At 40.6% G+C, this 17551-nt stretch overlaps 2 protein-coding genes across 4 annotated transcripts; both read right to left on the bottom strand.

Moving 5' to 3' along the window:
* Window positions 1–1568: 1568 nt before the first annotated feature.
* On the bottom strand, window positions 1569–17343 carry LOC142444860 (olfactory receptor 51E2). 3 transcript variants are annotated; one of them, XR_012783938.1, is made up of 3 exons: window positions 17207–17301; window positions 2908–4347; window positions 1569–2853 (listed from the first exon to the last, which is right to left on the bottom strand). XR_012783938.1 is itself a non-coding variant. In XM_075546167.1 (2 exons), exon 2 carries the CDS (start codon window positions 4248–4250, stop codon window positions 3363–3365), a length of 888 nt encoding a protein of 295 aa, XP_075402282.1. In that variant the 5' UTR covers window positions 4251–4273; window positions 17207–17343; the 3' UTR covers window positions 1569–3362. The 3 variants fall into 3 exon arrangements, 2 of the variants coding, with proteins under 2 accessions (XP_075402282.1, XP_075402281.1); XM_075546167.1 differs by having other exon boundaries at window positions 1569–4273; window positions 17207–17343; XM_075546166.1 differs by having other exon boundaries at window positions 1569–4347.
* LOC142446899 (olfactory receptor OR51C1-like) lies at window positions 11429–12467 on the bottom strand. The gene has a single exon (XM_075548632.1). It carries the CDS (start codon window positions 12465–12467, stop codon window positions 11517–11519), a length of 951 nt encoding a protein of 316 aa, XP_075404747.1. The 3' UTR covers window positions 11429–11516.
* Window positions 17344–17551: the final 208 nt, after the last annotated feature.

The raw sequence follows: 17551 nt of genomic DNA, 5'->3' as shown, positions 1-17551 counted from the left end.
TTGGAGGTGAAGCTGAGAAATTCCATGTTTGGGCAAAGAGCACATGTGGCCAGGAAGGGGCTTCCTTATGTGGGTCAGAAGCAGTCCCCAAGAAGGTCCCACAGGGTTTCAACATTGAGAACCATTACAATTCTTCATGACTTCTCAATGGTGTTCAGAACACATAATATTTAGAATAGGGCTGGGATGTAGATGTTATAGAAATCAACCGAGATGCTTTATAGAGTAAATTTAAAGAGACAATGTGGACTAGATAAAGTTGCCCACCTAGTGACAAAGCAGGGACTGGCTGAAGCTGTGTCTTCAACAGGTTCCCTCTGTGCTCACCATGGGACACAACATTTCTCTTCTTGGGAATGATAATTATGGACCAGGACACCAGACATAAATGTAAGAGCACTTCACAGGATGGGAAAAGATTGGCTTAACTTTCGTTTTCCTTCCGGTAGAGACATGGAGCTTTGAAGGCAAATCGTCCATGTCTGTGACTGAACTTTCCTTCCAATTCTGAACTGCAGGTATTACCCTGCCCTGCATGCTCCAAATAAAATAACAGAGGCACCAGAGGAACAGTGAATTGTCACATCCCATAGAAGGCATTTCTCAGCATCTGCAGAGATAACCTTAGTCATGCCATACTTGTTTCCTGAGATTACAATTCCCACTGAGTTTAAAATAGAGATTGCTAAATAGCAGGTTCAGAAGTCAGAGGGACCAGCCTTTAAGTTTAAACTCTGCCATTTACTGCTGTATGACTTCGGGGAAGTTACGTCACCTTTTATGGTCCAGTGCTTGAAGGTGTAAAATGGGTATCAGCTCCGATATTTGTCTTTAGGATTATGTACAGAGCATGCAAAAGATTAAGTGCTTGTCCACTAACTGAAAAACGGGTGGTGAGAATCCATCAGGAGGGGCCTTGGAAGAAAGGCCTGGCGATATACATCTATAAAGTCTCTGCCTTTGAAACCCAAAGCACATTTTCACTCTGAAACATAGGGGGTACCCATGATTTAGACTTGACATGAAGGTAATTGGTATGGGTGTTTTCTTTAGTACTTATTACCACAGAAAATAAACAGTACACTTTTCACCAGTGGTAGTGTTAAAGAGAATATAGATGTATCAATTCACAGCTTTCTCAGATATTCTCCCATTTCCTTAGCCTAGGGAGAGTAATTGCTCTAAGTATTCCAGGTCACACTTCGGTGGCCCACCTTTGAGTCCACGTATAACGCTGACAGACACTTTTTTTGTTCACTTGGACTATTTTACAGCAACTGTGTAAAAGAGTTAGTGTGTTCCCCTCCTTTATGCTTTATGCTTTAGGACATTCCCCAAAGCTGTAGGAACAGAAACAGCCTGGAACTGCAGGTGAGTTAGAGACCAGAGAGCAACCTCCAGTCAGAGTTAGTGCATAAGTGTCCTAGCCTACCCTTGGGATTGAAATTCCCTGGGAAGGTCAGTCCTGAAGTCTGGAGGATTTAGAGCCTATTGTTCATAGCAGTGGACTCTACAAAGTTCAGGGTTGAAGGATTTTATAAATGAAAACCAATTTGCAAAACATTCAGTAAAATTTAAAACAAAGCTTTATTATATCTTATACCTACTAAGTTAAAACCCAGACATTACCAAATGATATACATTAAAAATGTTGGAAAGATACAGGATACACTGAGAAAAAGGAACATATGATTAAAGAATGGTGTGAGATAAATAGACCAAACATATTTTCCCTTAATCTGAAAAGAAGCAGGTTTTAAAACCATGAAAGGTGACTATAAAACATGGAGAATGATTTGCATTTATTGCTCACAACAAGAACAGAATTATCTTTCAGCAATAATACAAACACATCCATCTTACTACACAGCAGAGAGAAAACAGGATTTGCACTGGCTGTGACAGTACATATTGGGTTATTAAATTTAATTTCAAGCCTGTATGACTACAAACTGTGATTTAATTAAGTCATCTTGCTAATATAGGTCTCATTTCTCTTTCTAGTAACGAGGGACAAAAATGATAGCTACCTTATACAGTAGTTGTGAACATTAGCTACAACTTTTAAATAACTCCTCATAGTGCTTGAGCAGTGGAAGCCCTTAAAATGTTAATTAGAATTATAATTAGAGGCTTTGATAAATACCCATGTAACGCACAAGATACTAATAGTGGGAAATGTGGCCAACATTGATTTCTATAAAGTCCCAGTTTCATTGTCCTCACGTAAAATGTACAAGTTACGCAGACTAGACTATAATAGCTTTAGGAAGTGGAGGCAGGTATAAATTGCTTGTAATTTGAGCACGTTTCTTTCAATGCATAGGTTGATTTTCAAGTTAGTACCAATCATATGTCCTTATTGCTATTATTAACATCAAAGTATGTTTTATTATATTTTTATTATGAGAGATACCGATGTAACAAGTCATTTGCCATTCCAACGTTCCGAATGTATACAATTCCAGGACTGGGTTTACCAGGTGGCTTTAGCATTACTCGGACCCCATAACACATAGCATATTTCATTTTACAGCCGAGCTTTTAAAGGCCAGAGACTATTTCCGTAAGTGGATGGGTCATGTGGTGGGTCTCTATGTTTTTATGTATTTCACTTTGGGATCTGTTATATATGATTGCTCCAAATAATAGTGTAATTGCTATATTTTTTGAGCATTTTATTTTATGCATTTAAGGGCATTTTGTTAGGATATGTTTTCAAATGTGAGATTACAGCATTCAAGAATATAAATATTTTAAAATTCTTGTTACATACTGCCATGTTTCCTTTCAAAGGTTTTGTACCAATTTAACCATCCTCTGCAATTTTGCAAAATATCTGTTTCAATTCACCTTCACTTTTTTCACCCCCACCTTCCCCTAATCCTCCTGTTATACCTATCTCACCTTCACTTTTATTGTGAAGTTTTATTGGTCATGAAGTTTTATTGGTCATGTGAAGTTTATTGGTCATGAATTAAAATGACCAAATTGATTGGCAAAAATGTAATCTAATTATTGTCTGAATATTTCTTGGATTACTCGTGATAGTAAATGATTTTTTTCTATATTTTAAAGTCAATTGCCTTTTGTGACAGTCCTTCTTATGTTCATTTGATTATTTATTGGGGGACTGAACAATTTTTTATTTAAATTGTTTTATATAAGCAGGATATCAATAACTTTTTGACCTACAGGAGGAAACCATGCTAGCCTCAAAAAACACTTGGTACCCCAAACAGAGAATCTAGAGACCGACCCAGAGAAATGTACTCCGTGCTTTGGGGCAAGTGGAACTAAGTGAGTGTTCGGAGCAAGTTCTAGAAAACCATTATGGATTAAGGGAAGTTGAGTGGGAAGGGTCACCTGTCTCCCACAGCCTGAAGGTTCTTGTCACAGCTCATCCTGAACATGGCAAGTACACGGGTTCTGATCTCTTTCGTCTTGGCACCATAAATGATGGGATTGATCACAGGAGGCAGCAGCAAGTAGACGTCACCCATGAGAACATGCACAATGGGATTCAGGCTGTTTCCAAAACGGTGCACCACTGAGAGTCCAATGAGTGGCACGTAGAAGGCCAGTACCACAACGATGTGTGACACACACGTCCCAAAGGCCTTGGCCCGCTCTGTCTTGGAAGGCAGCTGTAGCACTGTCCGTATAATCAGGAAATAGGACAATGAGATGAACATGACATCCACACCCATGACCAGCAGGATGGCAGTAAGGCCATAGACCACATTAGGCAAAGTGTCTGTGTAAGCCAGATTCATCATGTCCTGGTGCACACAGTAGGAGTGTGAGAGCACATTGGAACGGCAGAAGGCCAGTCTCTTGATGAGCAGAGGCAGCGGGAAAAAGAAGAGGGATCCGCGGACCACAGCCACCAAGCCAATCTGGGCTGTGACTGTATTGTTGAGCACGGAAGCATGGCGCAGTGGGTGGCAGATAGCCACATAACGGTCAAATGCCATGGCCAGCAGGATGGTTGACTCGATGGCTGAGAGAGCGTGAATAAAGAACATCTGAGTAAGGCAGGCGTTGAAGGTAATCTCCCGCGAATTGAACCAGAAGAGAGCGAGGATCTTGGGCATGGTGGATGTGGATAAGGCCAGGTCGATGGCTGCCAGCATGCAGAGAAAGAGATACATGGGCACGTGCAAGCTTCTCTCGGTCCTTATGATGAAGACTACGATGCAGTTTCCAAACACTGCCATGGCATACATTGAAAGCAGGGGGAACCCCATCCAGAAGTGGGCGTCTTCTAGTCCTGGGATACCAATAAGCACAAAGGTGGTATGTGTGAAGTTGCAGGAATTCATAGCTGGTACTGAGGAGGGGGAACTGGAGAAAGGTGAGGTCATAGTGGCAGCCTGCTAGCCTGCTAGGACATGGAGCACAATCAGAGAGGCCAGCCCTGGACACGTGGGACCTGCGAGCATCTTTCTCTCCCCCAGCCCCACACTATGCTGATGGCCCTTAGTCTCTTCAATATGCTCTGAGCAACTCTTCCAAAAAAAAAACCAAAAAAAAAAAAAAACCCCAAACTAAACAACACAAGCTCTCCAAGTTAATTTACATAAAAGAGAGCCCCGAGACCATAATTCTTAATGTAGCTTCTCAAGTTTCCTCAGAGACCTCATTCTAGTACATATCTTTATTGTCTGGATACTGGGCAGTCCTATTTCAGAAAGGTTAAGAAAAATTCTATTCAAAGTACAGAGCTAGGCTGGTGTCCTTTCTATCTTTCTTTTATTTATTTATTCATCAGTATTTACTTATATGATTTGTTGTGTAAAAAGGCTATTTGCTAGATGCTGCTAATACAGAGATGAAACACACCTCCTTTCCCTCTCATCTGTCCTGCCTTGTGGAGGCAGCAAAGTAAACCAAACAGTAGAGCATTGTGACAAAGATAGTAGCGTAAGGTGGAGAAGCAAGGTGGGAGGAACCTTCCTGGAAAAGATGACCCTTCATTTCAGTCTTGAAACATGACTAGAAAGGAGATAGGCAGAGAATGGAATAAAGGTTATTCCAAAAAGCAAGGAAAGGGGATTTTATTTTTGCACAATTTCATGATTCCCGACCCCCAGGTCCAAGGCCAGTGAAGAGGACAAGCAGCACAACAACAATAACTAACAAAAAGCGTACAAATGTGCTTGACACAATGGATGGACATATGGATTGTGATAAGAGTGGTACAAGTCCCCAATAAAATGATTTAATAATAAAAAAGTAAATTGAAAAGAAAGAGGAACAAAGAAAAACAAACAAACAAAGGTAAAAATGTTCAGGAATTAGGGAAATTCACCCAGAGACATACAATGAAAGTAGTAGTTTCTTCCCACAACTTTTCTGAAAATAAAAGTGCTGGCAGGACACAGCCTCCTGCAGATCATAACCGACTGGTGTGATCCCTGCATAAGCTCTTTTTTCTACTTCCACTTGGGTTTCTTATGGGAGCCCTGGTGGCATAGGGGTTACTAGTTGGGCTGTGATCTGCAAGATCAGCAGTTCAAAACCACCAGCTGCTCCACAGGAGAGAGAGGGGACTTTCGACTCCAATAAACAGTTACGGTCTCAGAAACTCACAAGGGCGGTTCACATAGACAGCTGCAAGGAAGCAGTGTTAACGCAATGGCAGCAAGTGAGTGAGTGACACTGTTTCTTAACACTTGCAAATTGCCTCTCAGGAGAGCTTGGCTGAGTCCTGATGTGAGAGAGATAATTTTCAGAACTCCAGAGCACAGGGGAGATATTTACGAGGAGGTACCCACCCTCCAAAAAACCAAAACCCAAACAAAACAAAACAATACAACCCCGGAATTGCTCTGGGCTGAACTTTCATCATACACATTTTTCTCGCTATTATCTCAGGACATTTCTTCTTCCTTGTCCTCTTTAGATCTCTATTTCCTTACCCTTTTCCCTGCCATGTTCCTCTGATGTTGTTGATCCAGTTGTTGTCTCTATATGGTTACTTATCTTGGGTTTCATATTCAGAAAACACAATATTCTGTAAAGATAGCTATCTTTAAGGACGCAAGGACTTGGCTTCTAGGAGCCAAGGGGCTGCCGTGTGGAAATAAGCTCTGAAAGCTTCTTCCTCAATGGCATTCAGGTTGATACTTTTCCTTTTGGCTTTAAACATGATATGATACATGGAGGACCAAGAGACTTGACGTTGAGTCTTCCCCTTGTGGATAGCAAGAAAGAACAAACCCTGGGTTTTCGATCACAAGCCACGATTCTGATCTCTATTTTACCCTCTCAGAACTTGTGAAAGGAGAATAGCTATCCTCCTTGGCTAACATTCAATAGTAAATATGACCTCAAACGCTGTCAGAATGCAAACATGTTTTCCAGAACAGGGGATGCTATTCTGTAGCCCTGTTTTCATTACAGATAACTTGTGGAGAGGACACAGAAATCCAGACAAGTCATGCTGGAGGGCAGGGACATAAACTAAGGAACCTTCTCCAGAGAGAATTCAGATCACTAGACCACAGTGTCCAAGAGAAATGGGGCACTTTTCTTCCTGGTGAAGAAAAGGGCAGGCCTGAAGGCTACCGGGGGAATACAATGATGGATGTATTTTCTCTTTCTCAAGGCCTTTAGCTGGGGAGATTGCACGCAACACTGGTAGATTCTGCACAGTTTGGATTTCCCATGAAGCATCTTTTCTACGTTGCTGGCACCTGCTCTTTCTTACTGATCTAAGTTTTTGTGAGAGTTGTCTCATAGTCCAGGTACCTATCCCCTGTCTTCCTCCCCTGGTGTCTGCCCTCTCAGCTAACGTAGCCTTTGCCTCGACCCAATTTTGACTTCTTTCTGAGCTGAGTGTGGTTGCCGCACTCATTTTCACACGCCTTCTGGACTGTTCACTAAGGCTTTGGGGACGTTTTTTTCCTGCCCACGGAGGTATGAGTGGAACACAAATCCTAACCCCTCTACCTTTCTGTGAGGAAGTGTGTTGGGTATTCAAGACCCTGTATGACAAGAGACTTGGGCTGCCCCACCCTGAGTGAGGGCAGACTTACCTAGGAATGATGCAATTTACTGAGGAGAGCTGCTGGAGCTGCTTCCCCCTTCCAGGAGCAGGCCTATTTATAATGCTGCCCAGAGGCCCATGGGAAAGGCTGTGGGGATAGGGCCTGGGGCACTAGGGACTTGGCTATAGGAACCTCTCTATATCCTCTTGTGTATCAGTCCCACGGGTTTTCCAATGTCCCTGCTTAAGAGACGTAATCATAAAGGGCCTGCCTCCTTCCCATATTTACATATAGGGATATGAGCATTTTATTTGCCCTCTACAAAGCTAGGTTCTGAAGGTCAGTCACTCTAGTGATCCTTTCGTCATTGGAATTATGCTGGGCACAATAGATGCCATGACAGTTATGTCCCTAAGGCTCTTGGAATTCATAGTCTTTATAAAAACAAGAACGGCTGTTCAAAATGTGGCTTTATTATTAAAAATAGGGACATGCATGCACCAGATGTATTGGGAGAAGGATGAATAATAGCACCTCTTGCTTATACTCTGACATATCTATATATCTTTCAGTTTTTCTCAAAAGATGGTCTTAAGAGTAGGAAAACTATTGTTTACGGCACCAGATAAAAGCAGATTAGATAAATTCCTTTATCTATAATTTACAGTTGATCATAATTTGTTATTTGAGGAACCAGATATTTTGTCTTTATTAATACAGTTATTCATCAAATACTTATGGAGAACCTACAAGATAACAAGAAAAATATACTAAAAAGTCTCCACCACCATGAAGTGTACCTTCTGTTGAGGGGCAAACAATAAATGGACTTAATGTGTAGATGAAGTAGGATTATCAAGAGACAGCAATAGAGGGCAGAAGTGAGCACAGTCGAGGTTTCACGTAGGGTTGTGAGGGAAGGCTTTCCACAATGGAGGTATTTGAGGAGAGGCGGGAAGAGAATGAAGAATCCACAGAGATACTGAGGAAGACTACTCCAGGAGGAACAAAACGACCATGTCCTTAAGCAGATGAATGTCTGTGAGCTTAGAATCATTAAAAGCTTCGTGCGCCCGAACAGGGAGGACAGGGGAGAGTAGTATGGAAAGAGTATCAGAGATAATGAGGGCCTAGGTAATTCAGGATCGTATACGATTTACAGGAGATTTAAGGACATTGACTCCTTGAACTCTGAGTGAATTGAGGCTCTCGGAGTTTAAAGTGGAGGAGAGATGTATGATCTGATATACCTACAGAAATGCAAACAAACAATCCTCAGCTCATTGCCAAAGAGTCCGTTCTGACTCACACTAACCCTACAGGACAGAGCAGAATGCTTCCTGGGGTTTCCTGAACCGCCAATATTTCTCCTGGCATTTAGACCACTGACCTTGAGGTTAGCAGCCCAACATGGTGTGCAGCACTCAGTGATGTACATCCTCCTGATGCACATCCAACTGACATACACACAGCCACTCTGTAGGACAGGGTGGGTTTGATGAGGATAAAATTGGATGTTGCTATGTATTTAATTATGAAAGGCAGAAACTTAGATGTGTTTAACTTTCCATTATCCCTCACATCCAATTATTGAATCAGTTCTGTTTTTTCTTTTAAATATTTCATGAGTATTTCATTTATTTCCATCTGACTACCATTGTCATGTCACTGAAACAATGATCATCTCTTTATTTCAACTCTGCCTTGAAGGAAAATCCTTATGAGCTAGATCTATCTTGGTCAGAGCGTGACATTTGCTCTGTACACCACCAATTCCCAAAGTGTTCAAATGACCTACTTCCTAGTAAGGGAAACTTAGTAGCTTACGGGATTGTTGGACAGTGGGAGTGCCCAAAGATTAATGTGTGTGTGGTAGGAAAAAATGTGCCGGGGAAGAATGTGAACAATTAGACTGCCTGGTTCATGAGATTACTGTTTCTTCTTTCATTTTAAGACTCTGGGTTCCTCATGCTTTTTTTTTTTAATTCCCAGAGTAAGTTATATTCTGTCTTCCTCGCCTCTTATCCTACAACCATATCACGCAGTGTGTGAAAGCAAGGAAAGAATAAAAAATAAGTCAGTAGGCACACATTATCAGCTCTTTTCTCTCTTTCCTTGCGCTTATCTGTAGCTTCTTTGGATTATTTTTTTATTCATTGTAAAGTAGGAGTATTCAGGGATGATAGTCCATGGGCAACAAGTATGGAGACAAAGAAAGGGGGAGAAATACACAAAAATCTCACTGCATGATTATTCAAATATACGTCATGTCTTGGAAATGGCCCCTACTCTCACGATCTATGTTTATTTATCATTAGACCAGGAGAAATTTATATCAGAAAGAGGAAAATGTAAGACTGCTTTAGAACAAGGTAAGATTATACTATATCTTGTGAGTCAGAGTGAAAAATCTTCAGCTCAGGTCATACAAGCTAGTCGGACAGGAGAAAAGTAAAAGGAAATAGAGTAAAGAATTAGGAGGCAAAAGACATACTTATAGAGTGTGGTAGTTAGATAATGTGATGTCAATTTGGGAGCTGATAGGATTAAGAGTGAAGGGGTGGAGTCTAGTCTGTCAATCGGATCATAGCCAAAAAGTCCTCTGTGTGGGCATGGCCTTCTCCTGAGAATTCTTGTATTTCCTCCTTGAAGTTGGGAGAGACTCTCTCTCTTTCTGCTCACTTCCCACAAAACATCTCTGAGGAGAAGCCACATGAACCTACCCTGATGCAGGCCTGGGAACTGGTGAAGTCACATGGAGACCCCAGCCAGCGTTGAGATGCTTTTACCACCACTTACCTCCTACCCACTGGCCTGTGACCTTCCTGCATTTGGCATCATTGCATGTGTTTCATGATTCTGAAGAGGATTTTATAGATAGGCATTAGACATACAGGCTAATATCAGACTTATGGGTTTAGACTGGACTGGGTTGGGATGCTTTCTTAATGTACAATTCCCCTGTATATAAAACTCTCTCTTATACACATATGAGTTTCTATGGATTTGTTTCTCTAGTCTACCTGGACTAACACATGGAGGTATAACTATAGACATGCATATATGTAAATATATAATGATAGGGTTATAGGTCTATGCACATATACTTATATGTTAAATATCAAGGTAGCAGATGGGCATTGGGCCTCTACTTAAGTTCTTCCTCCATGAAAGAACTCTTCGTTCTAATAACCTGTCATTCTGTGATGCTCACCTTCCTGACATGATCACTGAAGACAAAATGGGTGTATAAGTAAGATGATAGAGCATCTGGTGTCTTAAATGCTTGGATTTAAATAACCATCCATCTAGCAGGGAAGCAACAAACCCCACATAGAGAAAGCACACCAGCCTGTGTGATCACAAGGTGTCCATGGGATCAGGCATCAGATATCAGGAGAACCAAAACAAACAATCATATTGATGTGAATGAGGAGCGTTGGATTGGAGACAATTGAGCATCCATTCACAGAAAACTCACAAGGAATGAAGGGGTCAGCCAGGGTGCAATATATCTCCCATGAAACACACAATATTCCTATAGTTCTTGAATGCTTCTACCTCTCCTCGCAACCCCTACCAAGACCCAATTTTACCTTCCAAATCTGGCTAGAACAAAGCATGTACACTGGTACAGATAAGAGCCCTCCACACATGGAATCCAGGACAGATAAATCTCTCAGGAACAGTAATGGAAATAGCGATACCATGAGGATAGGGGAAAGGTGGAGGGAGAAGGGGGAGAAAAGGGGAACTGATCCACAATGATCAATGTACAACACCCCCCTCCCAGGGGTGGGAGGTGGGGATGAAAAACAGAATTGTGGGTGAAGGGATACAGCAGATGGTGTAAGATATGAAAATATCAATAATTTATCAAGGATTCATGAGGGTGGGAGGGTGGGGGAAGGAGGGGAAAAAGAGGAGCTGATACCAACAGCTCAAATAGAAAGAAAATGCTCTGAAAATGATGATGGCAACATATGCACAACTGTGGTTGATACTATCGATGTATGGATTGTTATAAGAGCTGCAAGAACCCTTAATAAAATGATAATAGAAAAGAAAAATCTTCATATCTAAAGGGGAGTGCCTATAGCTTCCTTCAAAATATGGAGTTTCATTTATAAAAATATTGTGTATACATTCAGAAGAAAATTTTGATATTAGAGAGGTTTTTCTTCTTGTTTGTCATTGAAATCCTTATGCATATTTTATGACACCATTTACTTCTCATTTCAACTGACATTAAGAGTTGCTATGTGTTGGGCACTTTGATTAGAAATATCAAGCTATCTGTGAACAAGACACAGATCCTGGCCTTGAGAAGTATACACAGAATCCAGAGATCCCAGGCAAGAATTATTTGGGACAAACAGATGTGAGATGGAAACCTTTTAGATGTAAGCCTTTAGTTGTTGATTTTTCTTTTCTTTTGTCTTGCCTCCTTATCTGTAATATGAAGGAGTCAGACTAGCTGGTATCTTGGGTTTGAATTATTATCCACATAGCTCTAGAAGTCTATGACAATATTTCTTTGGGATGGAGAATTTTTAAGACAGCTCTACGTATCTGTTTGGTCTTCACACTGTAGATTATGGGATTCATTACAGGTGGGACCAGCAGGTAAGTATTAGCAATCATAGTATGCACATAGGGTGGCGCTTGTTTTCCAAATCTGTGGACAAAGGACAGACTGATCAATGGAATATAGAATATAGCAACAGCTCCAATATGGGAGATACATGTGCTGAAAGCTCTCTTTCTCTCTTCTGGGGATGCAATGCTGAGGACTGTCTTAATGATCAAAACATATGAAAAGAGGATGAATACCGAGTCCACACCAACAGTGGAGATCATGGCCGTCAATCCAACCACACTGTTGATCCTGGTGTCTGTGCAAGAGAGCTTCATCACGTCTGGGTGATAGCAGTAGGAGTGGTGGAGCACGTGGCTATGGCAGAAAGACAGTCTTTTAAGAAGTGCAACCATTGGTGTCAATGTTACTGTTCCCCTGATGACAATTGCCACCCCAATCTGGGTTATTCTAGAGTCAGTTAAGATGGTGGCATATCTAAGAGGATTAGAAATGGCCACAAAACGATCAAAGGCCATGGCCAACAGCACTGAGGATTCCATGACAGTGAAGAGTTTAATAAAGAACATCTGTGACAAGCAGGCATTGAAGCTGATCTCCCTGGCATTGAACCAGAATATTCCCAACATGGTGACCAGGGTGGAGATGGACAGCCCAAGGTCAGTGGTGGAGAGCATGGACAGGAAATAGTACATGGGTTGATGGAGGCTGGGCTGAGTGATAATGGCAAAGAGAATCAGGCTGTTTCCTGAGAGGGCAGTTCCATAGAGAAAGCAGAAGGGAATGGAGATCCAGGCATGGAAGGCTTCTAGTCCAGGAACTCCAGTTAGCAGGAAACTGATGGAAGAGGTTGTGGTATTCTGGAAAGCTGACATGCTGGATTAAAAGTACAGACCTCCAAGGTGACAGTCTGAAACAAAAACCTATATTTGTTTATGCATTAGTCCAATTACAAGTAATTACATTCCACGGAACACTGATCAAATATTAATATCTATACATGTGACTCATTAAATTGATAAAATTGTTTGCCTTCAAGGTCTGTAGTAGGTACTGATAAACATTCTTTTATTTTTCATCTTTGGAGTCTTTTGATATCCTTACTACATGACTCCCTTGCCTTGGCACTCTTTTGGCTGGCCATTGATAAGGTGACTAAGAATAGATACTTTAACTTAGTTGAGCCAGTCATATTTGGTCCATATTGGAATATTTCAATATGATAAAATGGCAAAAGGTTCTGTGTGTGTATATGTAGGTACCTTAGAAGGCAACCTTGAACTCTGGAGCAGTCATATCACATGCATTTCATACAAAGTAACACATATGAAATAGCAAATAAACATGAGTGCACCTGCAGCATCGGTTCTGCAAGTAATCCTGGCAATCCAATGACTGGATCATAAATGGGAGACATTGAAAGGCAAGAAACAGACCCACTTGCCAGAATTAGGAGCAGAGGAGGCTTGCCTTCACTTCCCCTCTGCCTCACTGGATTACATGCCCTGTCCAACGCTATATGGTTTAAATATACTCATTTATTCAATCTACTTGCCTGTAGTCAAGTATTTCTCAGCAATATATTTTCTCAATTTTGTTAGTCTCCTTAGGAGATTCCTGTTTGAAAGTTACTAGCTTGCCTCAAAGTAAAAATGTCATTGTATTGCAAACATCACATTTTTTTTGCAATGAAAGTAGAATTTCAGACGGATATGCATCAGTTTGAAGAAGGGAACTAGCAAAGGAAAAAGCTTAGAGCTGTGGTTGAAGAAGCTCAATCAATGAGAGGGAAACGTGAGTACTTGCATACCGCACAAATTCTCAGAGAAACTCCCATCACAAGAATTCCCTGAAAAAAGTAAAAATGGAAAAATTTAAACTGAAGTTCACACAATAAGAGGAATGTGAAGCAGAATTCCTTAGTTGACCAAATGAGTGAACTATAACTTGGACCCAGAGTCTAGAGTAATGAAAGTGTCCTTCGCGACCAGTGAAATTTGACATCACAAATGTCTATCAAACTTCATTATGGAATTAAGAGTTAACAGAAAGGAGACATCCAACAGGCTTGGGCATTTGGAGGAAGTGTTTTAGAAAAGTTAGTGCTTGAAGAATTGTTAGGATGTATTTGAATAAGTCTAGATAAAAAATTACAAGGTATTTCACATGGTATGTCTAAAAGGATTTAGCCAAAGTTAGTGTGTAAAATTTCTTTCCCTTCCGCACCTTCTCTTAGTCTTCTAATCATACTTACTAATATCTACTTTGTGCATAAAGCTGTGTTATAAGCTAAGGAATAACACAAATGAAATCCTTTAAAAGAGTTTATAATCAAATCTGGAAGAAGAGAGGAATCATTGATCATTCAGATTCACAGTAATTGGTGATGGAGATGAGAGTGCAGAGGATCTCCATATATGTTAACTGATTCTGGCCATTATAATGTTTGTTAGCTTCATACACAGTGGGTTGGCTTGGATTTTTGCTCATTGTATCTTGAGAATATTTTAGAAAAAAATAAATGTTTAAAATGGAGACATTTTAGAAAAAATAATGTATTGTCTGAGAATTTCTCTTTCATTCTAATTCCTTATGTCAATAATTCAAAAATTGGTTCATTCACCATTCCAATTTTTCTTGACAGGTTTCTTTCTCTTTGTTGCTGTCTTATTATTTTTTTAAAAGTCTAGTTTGACCTATTCTGTGCTGAGCCTAGGTGAAGATAATTTCCTCAAATTCCCATTTGTTCATCTCTCCATAATCATCTTAACTTGTACTCTTCTCTCATTCCTCCTGGATTCAGAGAGCAGAAGATTCCTACTCCTTTCAATAGCCAATAACATTACTGAAACTCTTACATATTCATCATGAACATTTAGTTCTGTCAACAGCGAACACATACCAAGAACTCTGAGCATATCAAGCACTGAGAATGTCAAATAAAAGACCAGTGAAGGAGTCATAAAGAGTTCTAATGGTGTGGTGGTAAAATGGTCATCTGCTAAACATAAGGTTGGCAGTTCAAAGCTGACAGCTTTTCTAAGGGAAAAAGATATGCTAGTTTGCTTCAGGAAAGCCTGTGGGGAAGGTCTACTCTATCCTAAGGGTGGCTATGCGTTATAATTGACTCAAGGGCAATAGGGTCTGTGCTTGGTAAAAGAGTGAGACAAAACAGTAGGATAGGACAGAAAACTATGGGGTACAGAGTGGCAGATTCAGAGTCTGGGTGTGATGTGAATATGTGTGTGTGTGTGTGTGTGTGTGTGTGTGTGAAGAGGTAATAGATGTCATGAATGTTCAAAGGAATTTGAACAAAGTAGATGGATTATATCTGTGTAAAGTTTTGAATAGTGGGTGTTAGTACACAGGATGAAAAGGGGTAAACTGTTCTTGGCACAAACAACATGAACAAAAATGTTGAATAATAACACAATAGAATTTGTTGGGCAATGACAAGAAAATGCTAGTCTTAATTATGTGGTTGAGTGCAGTGACAGATGTAGCGTGAGAGACCAGCAGGAAGAAGGTCATAAGCATCTTGAATTAAATAGAAAGAATAAAGAACCCATACATTTTCTAAAATTTAGTGACTCTGTAAACAATTCACTCTCCTCTCTTCTAATTTAACCCCAGCATAATAAACCCTTTTGACAGCCTGCTTTTGTTTGTTATTTCGACATCTTCGGTAACAATCTGGCCTCTACGAAACTCTTCCAACTGATGGTCCTAATGGCTTTGTAAATGCCAAGGTCAAAGGCAATGCTCAGCTTTTGTTTTCTCTCTGTCATCTGAAGGTTGGTAATGTTGACCTCTGTCTACTTGAAAGTCTCTTTCTCCTCCTTGAACCTTCTTTCAATTAGCTTCAAAGATTGTTGCTCACTTTTTGTTTTTCTTGCTTATCGAATTATAGTTTTGTTTTCTGCCTTTTAAATCGTGAAGTTCTAGAGCATTCTGTTCGTATCCCTCTTCTATTCTTGCTTTCCAACCGCTCTCCTTAGGATATCTTAGTTTTCCCGTGGCTTTAAAGAGCTGATTCACACAGCTGGAATCTAGTTATGATCTCTCTCGAGTTTAGCCAGATCTTTAAAGCCAAGGCAAAGACTTTACACTTACTCTGCAAGGGAATGATGAGTATTGGAAGGAGAGGGAGGCACTCAAATTTGAAAGTTAGAAGGTAACTGACAATAGTTTGCAAAATAAACCAGCGCTCTGTGCTTGGAGCTAATGAAATGAAGGTGAAAGAAATGCCTCACTTACCCTCATGTGGCGTTTCCAACCATAACCCTTTAGCTACCACCTCCACCGAATGGGCCACACAGAATGTATTGCCCCTCTTATTCCAGTTTTGGATTTTTGTCCTATATTTTTCCAGTAAAATTATATCAAATATGAGCAAAGGATTAATTAGAAAGATCTCTCCAACACACTCTCCTTTTTCCCCTACATAAAAATCATCCATTGCATTCTCACTGCTTCCTTAGGAGGTTAGGCAATGACAACCTGATAGGAAGTAGATATGTGAGATTATAATTATTTGCCTAGTATGTGGAAAACCTTGTTCATTTTAAAGAATAATTGAATTTCATAAAGAAAGGCACTGACAAATGCCCAAACTCTTCTCCAATCCAAATACAATCTTCATGAACTCTTGTGTAAAATAAACCACTAATATTCCCGCCCACTCTGCAACAAGTCTCGTCTCTTATTGCACTGTCGTGAGCTGTAGCATGTTCCTGTCGCTAGTTGCCGAGTCCGACAGCACAGCCTCATTTACATTCTTCCAGCCATTCCCAATGGCACGGCTGTAGTGCGCGATGGGCTTGGGCTCCTAGCCGTGCTCAGCCGCTAACTGGTTTTGAGAGCTTGCACAGCGATAATACTAGTAAACATGACGAATAACAATTCAGCTGTCACCATTTATTAGACACCCGTGCTATAAATATTACTGTGCTCAGCCATTCATGATCATTCTGTCTTTTCATTATTAGTATAAGACCAGGTAATCCTTATTATTAGATTTGCTTCTCACATAAAGATACAGTGCCTCATAGAGACTAAGAAATGTAGTCAAGAGCACATCCACCTAACATTCTAAATCAAGGTTTTTGTTTTTAAACTCGAGTGCTCAGGTTCTCTAAAAGGCTGCCTCATTGGGATCTATGTTGTTGTTAGGTGCCATCGATGGGCTTCGACTCTACGTAATTACTCTATAAGTCACATCAACTTCCTTTGCTCCGGTTGTTTCATCTGTGAAGACGAATCTCTACTGCACTTACGATAGAGCCTGGCATGCAGGAGGTGTTCAAAAGTTGGCGTTGAGATGAGGTTTTCATACACTCTTCAGTTTGCCAAGGTATCAGAACACCAGTTAGGAAAAACATGTCAGGACACTGATGAAGCCATTTGATTAAGCAGCCACAGAGTACCCAACCCCCACTACAAAGAACAAACTCTACAGATTTCTTGGGAAGAACAAATGAAAACATCTTCCTCAGCCCGCCATCCCCCCACCAATCCAATTCTGTACGTGGCGAGGAAATTCTTCCCTATGGATAAAATAGCTCAGCTCATCTCTAATTGAGTGCTTTTGCTGAACAAAAGCAATTTTACTTACACAGTCCATTCAGCGGTCCTCCCTGTTCCTGCCAGGCTGACTCAGAGGCTGGGGAGACACTGAATTCCAGAGGAGTGCCAAGCTTTTAAGGAGACGTATTCCAGCCTATTGGAGACAAGCAGAAAACTGAGAAGGCAATTCCAGGTGGTGGTGCTAGACCACAGTATCTCCAGGGACTGGTGATTCCCGGAAGACGTTTTCTGCCTTTTATAGACTTTTCATTATCTAATTTCTTTATAGTGACCATGTACTCCATAGGCTGATATCTTTATGTTTGAATGTAATTTTTGTTGAAGATTTTGCTTTAAAAAGACTTACTAATATATTTTCCACTCACAGCCATGT

This window comes from Tenrec ecaudatus, chromosome 4 (genome assembly GCF_050624435.1).
Source record: "Tenrec ecaudatus isolate mTenEca1 chromosome 4, mTenEca1.hap1, whole genome shotgun sequence".
NCBI classification, from domain to species: Eukaryota; Metazoa; Chordata; class Mammalia; order Afrosoricida; family Tenrecidae; genus Tenrec; species Tenrec ecaudatus.
This window is presented reverse-complemented; position numbering and strand designations above follow the sequence as displayed.